The 15169-nt window shown below is 44.0% G+C and overlaps 1 protein-coding gene across 1 annotated transcript; it reads left to right on the top strand.

Moving 5' to 3' along the window:
- The first annotated feature begins 5600 nt into the window (after positions 1–5600).
- LOC138784035 (metalloreductase STEAP4-like) lies at positions 5601–14147 on the top strand. The gene is made up of 5 exons (XM_069959472.1): positions 5601–5725; positions 7496–7945; positions 9542–10069; positions 10692–10856; positions 12225–14147. The coding sequence occupies exons 1-5, from the start codon at positions 5708–5710 to the stop codon at positions 12468–12470; spliced, it is 1407 nt and encodes a 468-aa protein (XP_069815573.1). The 5' UTR covers positions 5601–5707; the 3' UTR covers positions 12471–14147.
- Positions 14148–15169: the final 1022 nt, after the last annotated feature.

The following is a 15169-nucleotide window of genomic DNA, read 5'->3' as shown; positions in this document are numbered from 1 at the left end:
GCTGCCAACGTAACTAAGCAACACCGCCCAACCTGATCGACGCTGAGAGATTCACCCATTACAATGGACTATTGAACTGCAGTTTTTCCAATCGAGCCGAGACTGCAGGGGCGAAAGGGCCAATAAAGCTCCTGATGGCGCCAAGAACTTCACAACCGCTTCATCACACCCCACAATTCTCACTTTTTTAAAAAACTTTTATCCAGTGTATCGAGCGCAAATTACTCCGAATGTTTTTTCACAGCGATATAGCGGGTGCTGAGGGGAGGAGAGATAATCTAGTGTTCTATAATATGGAAATAATCAAAAGGATAAAAGAATGCAATACCGACACTGACCACCAGGTGGCGCTATACAGGGAGCCTTCATTTACTGCTGTAGGAAACTCTTCATATTTCCTAGCATAATTTTTTTTATATACATATTATTAGACTTATTTTAATTTTTAAGAAGCGATAATGTCTGTTCAGGAATAAACCCAGACGCCTTTGCAGAAGAACTCTATAATGCTCTATATGCTTTTATTAAATTCGCCAATCTGTATGTTTTGGGTATGGGAGGAAAAACCATGGAAACAATACAACCACTTTGCAGACGTTGCCATTGGTGGGATTTGAACCCAGGAATCTATTGCATTAAAGGGGTACACTGGCAAAAAATATATTTTTAGAAAGTTTTTTCTCCTTTAAAGGGTACCAGCAAAAACTTTTCCTTTCTGATGAACTGGTGTCAAAAAGTTATACAGATTAGTAATTTACTTCTATGTAAAATTCTCCAGTCGTCCAGTACTTCTCAGCTGCTGTATGTCCTGCAGGAAGTGGTATATTCTCTCCAGTCTGCTCTCTGCTGCCACCTCTGTCCATGTCAGGAACTGTCCAGAGCAGCAGCAAATCCCCATAGAAAACCTCTCCTGCTCTGGACAGTTGACATGGACAGAAATGGCAGCAGAGAGCAGACTGGAGAGAATACACCACTTCCTGCAGGACATACAGCAGCTGAGAAGTACTGGAAGACTGTTGATTTTCAAATACAAGTCATTTATAAACCTATATAACTTTCTGACGTCAGTTGTTTTTTTTGTTGCTGGATTACCCCATTCTTTATAGGCTTCTTATCCATGATAATCAGATAGAGGGATCACCATGATACCTGGGGGGCAGCCACATCCTGCAGGGGACGTACAGATAAAGCTCAGCAGGTGACCCGCCTGTACTCTGTGAGGAGGCGTCAGAGCTGCTTTAGCTGATAAGGATGATCGTCTTTCCTCCGGGTACAATAAATTCTTATCAAGGACAAAACCTCAAATCTGACAACGTTGCTGATTTACAAACTTTCTGCAATTTTGTATCAACGACAAAACATCAACTTATAAATGACATTTCCTCCCGGGAACTTTTCTTCCTATAAAAACAAATATATATTTTTTTTACTTTATTATATCGATCTCTTTCTAACAGGATTTCTTAGGACGCTGCGTCACCCATCCCCCCACCCCCATCCTCTGGCCGCCACGGTGACATCTAATAGTCATCTATGATCCATGAAGATTCCGCTCCTCTTCTGTGTTATATAACATCAGGCGGCTTTGCAGCAGCCGCCTGGCTCTGAGTGCTTCCATATGTTATGTCTATACTCTATGTGGTTCTCCATAAAGCTGTGTAATAGGGACGAGGATTCACATCCAGATTTTAGTCTCCATTGTTGTAAATGGATACAATATGTTTCCAGGATAGAAAATATTTATTATTATTATTATTATTATTATTATTATTATTATTATTATTATTATTATCTATTTCAAAGCATAAAGGGGGATTTGTCATTCAGCGCCTCGGCGTAGGTTGGTGAAAAGGCGCACGAGTTTAACTCTAGTTCAGCCACTCTCCTTACCTTCCTTTTTCCCCCTTCCCCCTCCATAGACTTGAATGGGCAGCATTTAATACAATCTCTCAGTGAGCTGCTACCCTGTCTTGTAAAGATAAGACAGACTTAAAGGGGTACTCCGGCAAATAAAATTCTTTCTAATGACCGGGTGTCAAAAAATTATTCAGATTTGTAATTTACTTCTGTATAAAAATCGGAAATCTTCCAGTACCTATCAGCTGCTGTATGTTGTGCAGGAAGTGTTCTCTCCAATCTGACACAGTGCTCTTGAAGTACTTGGCCAGTTATTGTGATGTTGTTTGTTGTGACGCCAGCACTGTAGTAGTGCACAGGTGTGATGTTGTTTGTCGTGACACCAGCGCTGTAGTAGTGCACAGGTGTGATGTTGTTTGTTGTGACGCCAGCACTGTAGTTCTGCACAGGTGTGATGTTGTTTGTCGTGACGCCAACACTGTAGTAGCGCACAGGTGTGATGTTGTTTGTCGTGACGCCAGCACTGTAGTAGTGCACAGGTGTGATGTTGTTTGTCGTGACGCCAGCACTGTAGTAGTGCACAGGTGTGATGTTGTTTGTCGTGACGCCAGCACTGTAGTTCTGCACAGGTGTGATGTTGTTTGTCGTGACGCCAGCACTGTAGTAGTGCACAGGTGTGATGTTGTTTGTCGTGACGCCAGCACTGTAGTAGTGCACAGGTGTGATGTTGTTTGTCGTGACGCCAGCACTGTAGTAGTGCACAGGTGTGATGTTGTTTGTCGTGACGCCAGCACTGTAGTTCTGCACAGGTGGGATGTTGCTTGTCGTGACGCCAGCACTGTAGTAGTGCACAGGTGGGATGTTGCTTGTCGTGACGCCAGCACTGTAGTAGTGCACAGGTGCGATGTTGTTTGTCGTGACGCCAGCACTGTAGTAGTGACCAGGTGGGATGTTGGTACCTGTTTTGTGGTCGGTTTATATCCCCAAATGGTCAGTAATCTCCGGGTTCTTGTCACGGCAACCTGGAATGGTAACTGAACCACGTGGGATGTCGGTACTGCCGCCACAGGAGGGGGAAAATAACCCAAGGTGGACAGTAGTGTCTGCATGGGTGCAGGAATATACGAGAGTCCTGTGCATTTCGTACAAGAATAGGAAACTTAACTGAATAACGTTGCAGGTAAACAGAACACTCAATACAGATCTTGATAAGAGTAGTTGCTGACAATAGAGTAAACCAGTGCTTGTAGGAGTAGGTGCTTGTAGGAGTAGGTGCTTGTAGGAGTAGGTGCTTGTAGGAGTAGGTGCTTGTAGGAGTAGGTGCTTGTAGAAGTAGGTGCTTGTAGGGATAGGTGCTTGTAGGAGTAGGTGCTTGTAGAAGTAGGTGCTTGTAGGAGTAGGTGCTTGTAGGAATAGGTGCTTGTAGGAGTAGGTGCTTGTAGGAATAGGTGCTTGTAGGAGTAGGTGCTTGTAGGAGTAGGTGCTTGTAGGAATAGGTGCTTGTAGGAATAGGTGCTTGTAGGAGTAGGTGCTTGTAGGAGTAGGTGCTTGTAGGAGTACTGTAGGTGCTTGTAGGAGTAGGTGCTTTTAGGAATAGGTGCTTGCAGGAGTAGGTGCTTGTAGGAATAGGTGCTTGTAGGAGTAGGTGCTTGTAGGAGTACTGTAGGTGCTTGTAGGAGTAGGTTCTTGTAGGAGTAGGTGCTTGTAGGAGTAGGTGCTTGTAGGAATAGGTGCTTGTAGGAATAGGTGCTTGTAGGAGTACTGTAGGTGCTTGTAGGAGTAGGTGCTTTTAGGAATAGGTGCTTGTAGGAGTAGGTGCTTGTAGGAGTAGGTGCTTGGAGGAGTAGGTGCTTGTAGAAGTACTGTAGGTGCTTGTAGGAGTAGGTGCTTGTAGAAGTACTGTAGGTGCTTGTAGGAATAGGTGCTTGTAGGAGTAGGTGCTTGTAGGAGTAGGTGCTTGTAGGAATAGGTGCTTGTAGGAGTAGGTGCTTGTAGGAGTAGGTGCTTGTAGGAGTAGGTGCTTGTAGGAGTAGGTGCTTGTAGGAATAGGTGCTTGTAGGAGTAGGTGCTTGTAGGAGTAGGTGCTTGTAGGAATAGGTGCTTGTAGGAGTAGGTGCTTGTAGGAGTAGGTGCTTGTAGGAGTACTGTAGGTGCTTGTTGGAGTAGGTGCTTTTAGGAATAGATGCTTGTAGGAGTAGGTGCTTGTAGGAGTAGGTGCTTGTAGGAGTAGGTGCTTGTAGGAATAGGTGCTCGTAGGAATAGGTGCTTGTAGGAGTAGGTGCTTGTAGGAGTAGGTGCTTGTGGGAGTAGGGGCTCGTAGGAATAGGTGCTCGTAGGAATAGGTGCTTGTAGGAGTAGGTGCTTGTAGAAATAGGTGTTTGTAGAAGTAGGTTCTTGTAGGAGTAGGTGTTTGTAGAAGTACTATAGGTGCTTGTAGGAATAAGCGCTTGTAGGAGTAGGTGCTTGTAGGAGTAGGTGCTTGTAGAAGTACTGTAGGTGCTTGTAGGAGTAGGTGCTTGTAAAAATACTGTAGGTGCTTGTAGGAGTAGGTGATTGTAGAAGTACTGTAGGTGCTTGTAGGAGTAGGTGCTTGTAGGAATAGGAGATGAGAGGTGTTGCTAGAGGAGCCCTGCCCAATGTAGACTCTGTACTCTGCCGGAACTGACGTGTAAATAAAAAGTAAGTGATAAGTGATACTCACACTTACTTATAGACTAAGTCTGACCATCTTCTGCCCCCTAATTACATAGAATTTGTCTTAGGTGGGTAGCACGCGCCCTAGTAGACGGTTATCTGGGTCTAGCAGACTTCCAAGGTTACCTGGTTTTCCTGCCCTGAGCAATAGTATACGTAGACCTATTCTGGTAGCTTTGTCCTACTGGGGTTGATTCCTCTTGTTTCAGGAGACCGCCCTGCACTCTTTAGACGTGTTCATGGGGTGGGCAAAGGTGATCATAGGTGGCTTTTCTCCCCTACTTGGAGCTTAGCACTGCATACTAATAGTAAGTAGTAACTGCTTGCATAAAGTGTTTGGGATAGCTAGCTTCTCACACATCCGTTCACCCTGAAAATCTAGTCTGAACTGCCTCACTTCCACCAACACGAGACTAACTCCTCCTACAGGGGCTTTATCTAAACCCTCCTGTGATTGGTGGGGGTGAGAAAAGAAGAAGAGGCTAGGATAGAGAGAAAGAGGACCTGTAACTGGTCAGCAGATGAACACATGACACAATACAGTTAACCCATTACTCTTCAGCTGTGTACATAGAACATAAAACAGTGGAGACATCTAGTGGGGAAAATAGAATACTTCATCTCCCACCTTAAACTGAATGAACGACTTACTGGGTTGTACACACAACAACAGTGGTAGGACACCACACTTTTTACTGCCACCTCTGTCCATGTCAGGGACTGTCCAGAGCAGCAGCAAATCCTCATAGAAAACCTTTCCTGCTATGGACAGAGGTGGCAGCAGAGAGCACTGTGTCAGACTGGAGAGAATACACCACTTCCTGCAGAACATACAGCAGCTAATAGGTACGGAAGACTGGTGATTTTTTTAATAGAAGCAGACTACAAATCTCTGGCACTTGCTGTGACTACCCCTTTAAGGGGATATCATACTCTGTAAATGTGCCAATATCTTAATGTTTTTGAAGAAATTCATGTCTTATGAAATGTTGGGACTTTCCTTGAAGAGTCTTGCTCAAATCTTTATTTGCATGGGAGGGATTAGATTCTGGCAGAGCTGACTCTCTAATAAGCAGGAGGCTCCATGTTCTCGGCTGGAGGCTGCAGACGACTTCTTGGACGGTAGAACATTGGGAGCGCAGCGTCGTGTACAGACATGAAGCAGGACGGGGAGGTAAGCGGGGGCTCGCTTTATGGCAGCCGATCACTGTATATCACATATACGACATTGTTAACTGTTTCCGTGCAGTAAAGTTGTGAGGTTGGCAGCTAACGCTCCACTTTAAATGTTTCGGGGTGTTGACATTCTTCAGCTGTGATGTCATCGCTGCACTGATGACACGTGCGCTCATTCGAGTTTCTTTTATTATAAACATACAGGGACTTTTATACTTTATTTGCACTTTTATGTTGCTGTTTACATAAAAAAATAAACCTGGACCCATTGCAGTTATTACCCCGACAATCAGTGCAAACACATTAGAGACATCACTAGCTTTCTGTAACTTGTCAGCTTTGCTGTGTAGACTGGGACAGAGTCAGCACAGAGGTTTAAAGGCATTGCTCACAAAAAAAAAATCTTTCAAGTCTAATGGTGCCAGAGATTTATAATTTACTTTTATTTAAAAAATGTAGTCCTCCAGTACTTATCAGCTGCTGTATGTCCTGCAGGAAGTGGTGTATTCTTTCCAGTCTGACACAGTGCTCTCTGCTGCCACCTCTGTCCATGTCAGGGACTGTGCAGAGCAGCAGCAAATCTCAATAGAAAACCTTTCCTGCTCTCCAAACTGGAAAGAATACCACCTCCCGCACAACATACATCAGCTGATAAGTACTGGAAGACTGGATAATTTTTTAGTAGAAGTGAATTACAAATCTCTGGCACTTTCTGGCACCAGTTTATGTTAATGGGGTCTGTACTTTTTTACGTTCCTGGAGACTGTAGAATTTTCCTGTAAATTGATTGTTATGTATTGCATCACATCTATAGCTGCCCAAAGGTATCCATACACGTGGGGCCAGTCTGATAGTCCGCTGCTCCTCCTGACCCCTCAAAATGTCTGCATATATGTGTGTATGTGTTTTCAATAAAAAGAGGGGAGTGAGCCGCTGCCAGACACACCTGGTGGCAGCTCACCTCCAAGGAGAACAATAGGGCTTTGAGGCGGTGTTCACACATGTTGTTTATAGAAATAAAATAACTTTTCAAAAATTCAGTTCGTCCGGTTCGGTAAACTATAAAGTAAAGTTCGGGTCCGGTTTGGACAAACCTGAACTTTTCTTAATTCCCTAAAATAATATAATTGATATCATTTTAGGAGATTAAGCAGATGCATACAGGTAGTGTTCTGGATGTTCTGGATTCTAGCATTGCATAGACCTCCGTGTATACCGATTGCTTCCTACCCCGCCAACTTGTTTTGCGTATATTTACTTATCACAGCAGGTTTTCGTTCCAATGTTGCTGTTTATTTTATCACTAACAACAACATTGGCACATGCTGTGATTAAGTAACTAGCTGGGGGGGTGGGGACACCGGAGACCTGTAGGAGAACACCAGGAGAGGGGGGGACAGGTAATTCATAAACTTTATTTAACCTAAAATTTGGGGATTCTATCTACCACATATTTTTATCTTCATGTTTGTGAATACAGAAAGTTATACAGATTTGTAAATTACTTGTATTTAAAAATCTCCAGTCTTCCAGTACTTATCAGCTGCTGTATGTCCTGCAGGAAGTGATGTATTCTGTCCAGTCTGACACAGTGCTCTCTGCTGCCACCTCTGTCCATGTCAGGAACTGTCCAGAGCAGCAGCAAATCCCCATAGAAAACCTCTCCTGCTCCTGCTCAGTTCCTGACGTGGAAACATCTAGTGTGTTGAATTCTGGCAGCATATTACTGATTCTCACCCGTGTAACAATCGCCATCTATATTTTGCAGATTCGTGATTCATCAAACAGTTTTCCACTTCAGACAATGGATCCCGAGAAACCGACTGTTTGCATTTTTGGAACGGGAGATTTTGGGCGATCACTCGGACTCAGGTTGATCCAGTGCGGCTACTCGGTTGTTTTTGGGAGCAGAAATCCGAATTCTTCTAATCTTGTCCCAAAGGGAGCGGAAATTCTAAGCCACACGGAGGCGGCAAAGAAATCCTCCATTGTTATCATAGCCATCCATAGGGAACACTACGATTATCTCACAGGCTTCGCCGATGGGCTGAAGGGGAAAGTCTTGGTAGATGTCAGTAATAATCTGAAAATAAACCAGTACCCAGAATCCAATGCAGAATATCTGGCAGATTTGTTACCGGAATGTAACGTGGTTAAGGCGTTTAACACAGTCTCTGCCTGGGCCCTGCAATCCGGAACGTTAGATGCAAGTAGACAGGTAAGAATCACGCCATCCACTGACTTCAATTTTCAAAAACTTCTAATGGCCGCCATATATGTTGGACATGTGTCGGCCAGGTTTGACCATATGTCAGGACCAGCTGATCATCTAGATGTATGGAGGGGTCTCTCCCCAATACATGGTGGAAAACCATGTCCAATCCCTTGTTCTTGGGGAGGTAAATCACTACTAGAGGTTAGTGCTGAGTGGACTTGGCGAACTCTTTGGGTTCGGCAACATTTTTCAAACCCGAATTCTTGACTCCTGGTGGCTGGATAAGTTGGATGTCGCCCTAGGGCTGCCAGAAAAACATGGATCTAGCTTATGGTCTATGGCTGTATCCATGTTTTCCGGGACTCCCTAGGGCAACATTGTACTTCTCCAGGCGCTGGAGTCAATGGCAGAGCATTTGGGATTGGAAAACATTGCCGAACCAAAACACTTTGTCAACTCTGCACAACACTTACCTCTAGTTTCTCAACGTTTGTCAACTTCACTCAACACTACTAAAGGTGTCTGGGGATCAGCAGAGATAGCTGCCAGCCCATTAAACTTATGGCCAACAGCTATGGCCCTCCTATAAAGGGGTATTACAGAGTTCTTGCTCAAGTAGCAATAAAAAAAAACAAACAAGCCATACCTATCTCAATCCCCCCAGTCCTGCCCGCTCAGCCAATCACTGGCCATAATGGTGTCCGCCTTAGGTCCTGCTCTCATCTCGATAACAGCAACAAGGTGTGTAGAGTAGGGCACTGAATGGCACTGGAATGGGATCTGCGGAAGAGAAAGTTAGGTGACTATGACTTGTTTCTTTATGTTTACAGCTCCCCCAGCCACATAGCAACAGGAACACCTCTTTAATCTTGAGAACCCAACCAGAGGCATAGTTATAGTTATAAGGGGGGCAGAGGATTCGTCCCTAGGTTTAAACAATACACCGATGGCACATGGGAGGTGGAGGGAGTCAGTTAAGGTTTTTCTGTTGGCCACCAAAATCTTTTCAGAGGAGGAACCGTGCCAAATGGGAAGGCTGGTGGCGCCAACTCTATGTGGTGTCCTGATCCCATTGGCTACAGCTCCTAGGACTTTCTCTAAACCATGGCTTCTCCTACTTTTTCTACTGGACTCATCAACCTCAATCAGCTAGAACATGGTGATGCCCAGATCTCATCCTTGGATGGGGTTGATGCCATCAGTACAAAATTTACCCCATTTCTCTTTGTTTCTTAGAATTAAATTGAACAAGCACAAAAAGTTAAGTTTTTTTTTGCCAAACTATTGATCCTATGCAGCCAGAAAGAGGAATGTAGTCAAACCACCACATCAAGGTCAACCTCACCAAAAGAGGTCACACCCTGGGTCAAATATCCCAACAATCTGACGACTATATATAAACAAATGGCACATGATAGTTATGGGCCTCTGTAATAGATGTCATGTCTTGCACCAAGAAGTCCACTCTCCTTAAGGATGCTCAACCTTGACCCCAGCAATGTTTCTTCAGATGGTTTACATTTCTTTTGGTTATTTTATGTTTACTATCATGGATATACATACATATACGTAGATGATTATGTGATTGTTTCCTATCAGGTCTTCATGTGTGGAGATGACGCCAAGGCGAAAGAAGAAGTAATGAAGATAGCCCGATCTCTTGGACTCATGCCCGTAGACCAAGGTTCTCTACTGGCAGCCAAGGAGATAGAGAATTACCCGCTACAACTATTTCCAATGTGGAGGCTGCCGTGTTATATCTGTGCCGGCTTTACGTTGTTAATCTTCCTCTATTGCTTAGTGATTGAAGTGTTTCATCCCTTGGCTACAAAAAGAGAAGATGCTTCCTATCTTATTGTGATTACCATTCCCAACAGAGTGTTCCCTACTGTGTCCCTTATACTACTCGCCTTGTGTTATCTGCCAGGAATCCTCGCTGCTGTCATCCAGCTCTACAGAGGTACAAAATATAGCCGATTCCCAGATTGGCTGGATCAGTGGATGCTCTGCCGAAAACAGCTGGGACTTTTAGGCTTGGCATATGCTTTCCTCCATACTATCTACACTCTGGTGATGCCGATCCGCTACTATGTACGATGGTGGTCAAACCATTATGTAATAGCCGAGGTAACTGATGCTATACTATAGTATAACCTACCCCACATGTAATATTGTCATTAGTGTTAAGCGAACGTGCCGAAAGTTCGGGTTCAGCATCCTTTGTCCAAACCTATACACTTGGCATTTGACTTTTGGAGAAGTTGGAAGCTGCCCTAGTGAGTCCCAGAAAACACCAATAAAACCATTGGCAATAGGCTGTGTTCATGTTTTCATGGCAGTCCGTGGGTGGCATCCAACTTCAGATGCCGTGAGTCAAATGGCAAGTGTTCAGGTTGGGATGCCGAACCCGAACTTTCGGTAAGTTCACTCAACATTAGTGGCTTAAACATAAAACTGCTCGGCCAATAGGTAAGGTTGTTGCTTGTTGGACTTCATGGGCCTTGTTGTTGAACGGCCACATGTCAAGTGAGAGCCTGGCTCCCCAGACGATCCCCTGATCAGAAGTAGTCAGACCATCCAAGAATAAAAAAGTATCCCAACAGTAAACCACTTATTATTGTCTGATTCACAGTTCAGTGGTCATGGACAATTTCTCGGGAGAAGGTTGTGCCAAATGGGATCTAATATTGGAATTGTGGTGGTCACATGACATGTCTTCGACAATTTTACCCATATTGTTTCTTTTCAGGCAAAAGGCAATACTACATACCCATTCAGCAACTACTATGCCTGGCTTTCTGATTCTTATGTGGCATTGGGCATACTGGGACTCTTCTTTTATGTTTTATTGGGCATCACATCGCTGCCATCAGTCAGTAATGCCGTCAACTGGAGAGAGTTTCGCTTCGTACAGGTGAGTGTCTTGTATTTTGTCTTATACAAACCAATGTGGCTCACAGGTTTCATAGTTCAGTGCTTTTACTAGTACAATTCCAAGGGATAGGATGCTGACCCTAAAAAAACACATGATGTGAGACATAAGGGCACGAGACCCCGTGGGCCCTACCTTTGGACTGTAGGCCCTTGTACAACTTCTCCTCATAGCCTATACCTAGTTCCTGACTCCTTTTCCTCCAGCACTTGCACTTAGGCTGGGGCTGGGCTAGCATTAAGTTACACTTTTCTTCCAGAAGGTTCCTACAGTTTTATGGTTAGAAGGTTCCTACAGGTTTGTGGTTAGAAGGTTCCTGCAGTTTTATAGATAGAAGGTTCCTACAGGTTTATGGTTAGAAGGTTCCAACAGGTTTGTGGTTAGAAGACTCCTACAGGTTTATGGTTAGAAGGTTCCTACAGGTTTGTGGTTAGAAGACTCCTACAGGTTTATGGTTAGAAGGTTCCTACAGTTTTATGGTTAGAAGGTTCCTACAGGTTTATGGTTAGAAGGTTCCTACAGGTTTGTGGTTAGAAGGTTCCTGCAGTTTTATAGATAGAAGATTCCTACAGGTTTATGGTTAGAAGATTCCAACAGGTTTGTGGTTAGAAGGTTCCAACAGGTTTATGGTTAGAAGATTACTACAGGTTTATGGTTAGAAGATTACTACAGGTTTATGGTTAGAAGATTACTACAGGTTTGTGGTTAGAAGACTCCTACAGGTTTATGGTTAGAAGGTTCCTGCAGTTTTATAGATAGAAGGTTCCTACAGGTTTATGGTTAGAAGGTTCCAACAGGTTTATGGTTAGAAGGTTCCTACAGTTTTATGGTTAGAAGGTTCCAACAGGTTTATGGTTAGAAGGTTCCTAAAGGTTTATAGTTACAAGGTGACATGTAAATAATAAGAGATAACTATATGATAGTGGAGGGTACAACCACTGGTACCCCCTAATCTCAGGAACCCCCTATTTCTCTATGAAAGATGCTGAAGAAGGCCAAGTACAGCATTCAACGGCTCCTATACATAATGAATGGAGTAGCAAACATGTGTGTCAACCATTGGGCAGTGGTTGGACCCTTTGTGATGAGATAGTTACGGCTATCCTGTTCATAGAGGATATTGTTGTAAGATGGGAGAACCCCTCTAAACAGCAAAATGGCAAATAACATAACCAGTCCTTATGTAGTGGATCCAAGTGGGCCAATACAGACTGGGAACTCCCGATAGTATAGAGAATGGGCACTTATATTGTGTTTATACAGTAGCTTGGTTTATTGCATTGATTGTCTTTAGATTTTTTTTCACTGGTGAATTTCCATTTTTTATTACTGGTTTAATATCTTTTACAGTCAAAATTAGGCTACCTGACCGTGGTGCTGTGTACAGCGCATACACTTGTCTACGGTGGAGACAGATTCATCTTCGGACCCTTCTACCGCTGGTATCTCCCTCCGTCCTTTGTGCTCTCATTAATAATCCCATGTGCCCTACTGGTCATGAAATTCATCCTGATCGTGCCGTGCCTGGACCAGAGGATCACCAAAATCCGCCAAGGCTGGGAGAGGAAATCAAAGACGGACAATAGCGACAGCTAAAACGTCCTCCATAGAAAAAGGAAGAAAGATGTCCCCATTGGCCAAAAAAGAACAACCACAAAAATGATCATAAGAGATGGAGACCACCCGGCACTCTCATAGGGGGGCTCTGAGTCTCCAGTCGTTCTCAGGAATCACGGGACATATTATATGGAGATCGGGCTGTATCTGACTACAGGGGGCTTGTGCTACACAAAGACCAGAACATTGTAGAGTCAAATGATCGGATAAGGATGACTGTACCGTATAGGTAGCCCCTTGTTGATGTTATGACCCCCATAAAAATAAGGGTCTAGCTCAGTTTGCCATAGGATTAGGCGATAGGGTTAGGCCTCCTCTAGCACTAAGGATGGGTAGACAGGATGGCTGATCATGTTCCGGTCATGTGATGTCTGATATACATGGATAGGGCCCCTCTGATCCCTCTATGTCAGGGTATCCCCCACGTGGTTACAACTGGAAACCAGTATGGAGGATGTGTCCGCTCTTCTGTTTCCAATGGTTACAACTGGAAACCAGTATGGAGGATGTGTCCGCTCTTCTGTTTCCAATGGTTACAACTGGAAACCAGTATGGAGGATGTGTCCGCTCTTCTGTTTCCAATGGTTACAACTGGAAACCAGTATGGAGGATGTGTCCGCTCTTCTGTTTCCAATGGTTAAAACTGAAAACCAGTATGGAGGATGTGTCCGCTCTTCTGTTTCCAATGGTTAAAACTGGAAACCAGTATGGAAGATGTGTCCGCTCTTCTGTCTGACTTGTATTCCACATAACATTACAATTATACAGAATTATTACTTAAAATTGTGTTGTTTCTCTGTTCTCTCTCTTGAAAGTTTAGGAATACATCCCCTTGTGTGTCCCTACATAGTGTTCAATCAGTGCTAAGGGGGAATGGTCACGCCCAGATGCCAATTTATTCATAAATTTATAGGAGGAATAACAGAGGATCAGAAGAGTTCTATGATGAAGCAGCCGTGTCCGATCCTCTTTATGTATTATATGTGGACATTTTTTAATGGTAATCTTTTTCTTAATGGGCCATCTACTCACGAACGTAATCAACAGGCACCAATGTGCTGAATATATGCACAAATACATCCCATATATACAGATTATAGCTTATATAGGAATTTATTAGGCCTTTTACTCAAGGTTGTGCAACATCTCATACTATACCAGTGTTATGGCCTCCATCCAGTCAATGGCTGCACCCAGCATATGCACCAAAAGCTTACCCAGGGCACATGATTAACCTGTACACATGCCAAACACTCTCTGCATATGATGGGGATTTTATTTTCAGCTGTAAAGCCACAGGATTAGGGGCAGCACTGCCTTAAAGGGGTACTCCACCAGAAAATCTTTTTCTTTTTTTTTTTCTCCATATCAACTGGTTTCAGAAAGTTACACAGATTTGTAATTCACTTACTATTTAAAAATTTCCAGTCATCCAGTACTTATCAGCTGCTGTATGTCCTGCAGGTATTGGTGTAGTCTTTCCAGTCTGACACAGTGCTCTCTGCTGCCAACTCTGTTCATGGGCATTTACTGCTGCTCTGGACAGTTCCTGACATGGACAGAGGTGGCAGCAGAGAGCACTGTGTCAGACTGGAAAGAATACACCACTTCATGGAAGACTGGAGATTTAAAAAAAAAAAAAAAAAAAAAGTAAATTGCAAATCTATATAAGTACCTGAACCCAGTGGATTTGAAAGAAGAAGATTTTCGCCAAAGTAACCCTTTAAGTCACCCAAATGCGCTGCTGGCAGTGAGTTCTGGCCCAACCTTTTGCTGTTTAGAGGGGAAATCTCAGGTGGTTGGGTTGGTCTTTGCAGCAGTAATATGGATGTAAATATGCCACCCGACTAAACCCATGTGAGACTGGCCATAGATGCTGTAACCCTGACAGTGTGCTCCATATGAATCAGCTGAGCAGCTCCCACGTGAATCAGATCAGGAGGGTATCCCCATCATATATGCCTCATTCATCATATATATATATATACCCTTGATAATGCAATAACACCAAATGCATGTTAAGTGATTAGGTGGTGTGTATCTGTATATATACAGTGGTACCTCGGTTTAAGAGTAACTTGGTTTAAGAGCGCTTTGCAAGAAGAGGGGGAGGGGCATGGTCTGCATAGCAGGGTGTACAGCACTGTACTCTGACCCAGGAAGTCTCCCTCACCTTCCAAATCATGGCAGATGCGCTTCAGGCTGGGGCTTACATCAGGGGACAGGACTGTGGAGGTAATCTCGCCATAGCTGTAACCCCTCTCTCCCCGGACAGAGAGTGCTGCATGTATGTGCCCACATTTGCCCTGCTCATTGCTTCATGCTCCCTGCAGGCTGTGTCAGCCCTTGTGTTATACATATACACTGCTGCTATAATGTGCCTGCACTCACACTCAACTATTCACACTGCTGCTATACTGTGCCCTCATCTGCCCTGCTCATTCCTTCATGCCCCCTGCAGTCTCTGTCAGCCCTTGTGTTTTCAATCCTCTCCATCCCTGCTATAATGTGCCTGCACTTACACTCAGCTATACACACTGCTTTATAGAAAAGTCACTATCACTGTCTTCCTGCACAGCTCTGTGATTCCTCCATTATGGGGATCTGCAGCTCCATTCTGTATTTACAAGCTGCTGCTGTGTTATCAGGGTTATACAGTTACTATACATTATTTACCA

The sequence above is a fragment of the Dendropsophus ebraccatus genome, chromosome 2, assembly GCF_027789765.1.
Source record: "Dendropsophus ebraccatus isolate aDenEbr1 chromosome 2, aDenEbr1.pat, whole genome shotgun sequence".
NCBI classification, from domain to species: domain Eukaryota; kingdom Metazoa; phylum Chordata; class Amphibia; order Anura; family Hylidae; genus Dendropsophus; species Dendropsophus ebraccatus.
This window is presented reverse-complemented; position numbering and strand designations above follow the sequence as displayed.

Excerpts from the sequence above, each read along its gene's own strand:
- LOC138784035 (XM_069959472.1), top strand. Across the intron at positions 7,946-9,541 it reads CGTTAGATGCAAGTAGACAG|GTCTTCATGTGTGGAGATGA; the intron begins GTAAGAATCACG and ends GTTTCCTATCAG. Across the intron at positions 10,857-12,224 it reads GAGAGTTTCGCTTCGTACAG|TCAAAATTAGGCTACCTGAC; the intron begins GTGAGTGTCTTG and ends TATCTTTTACAG.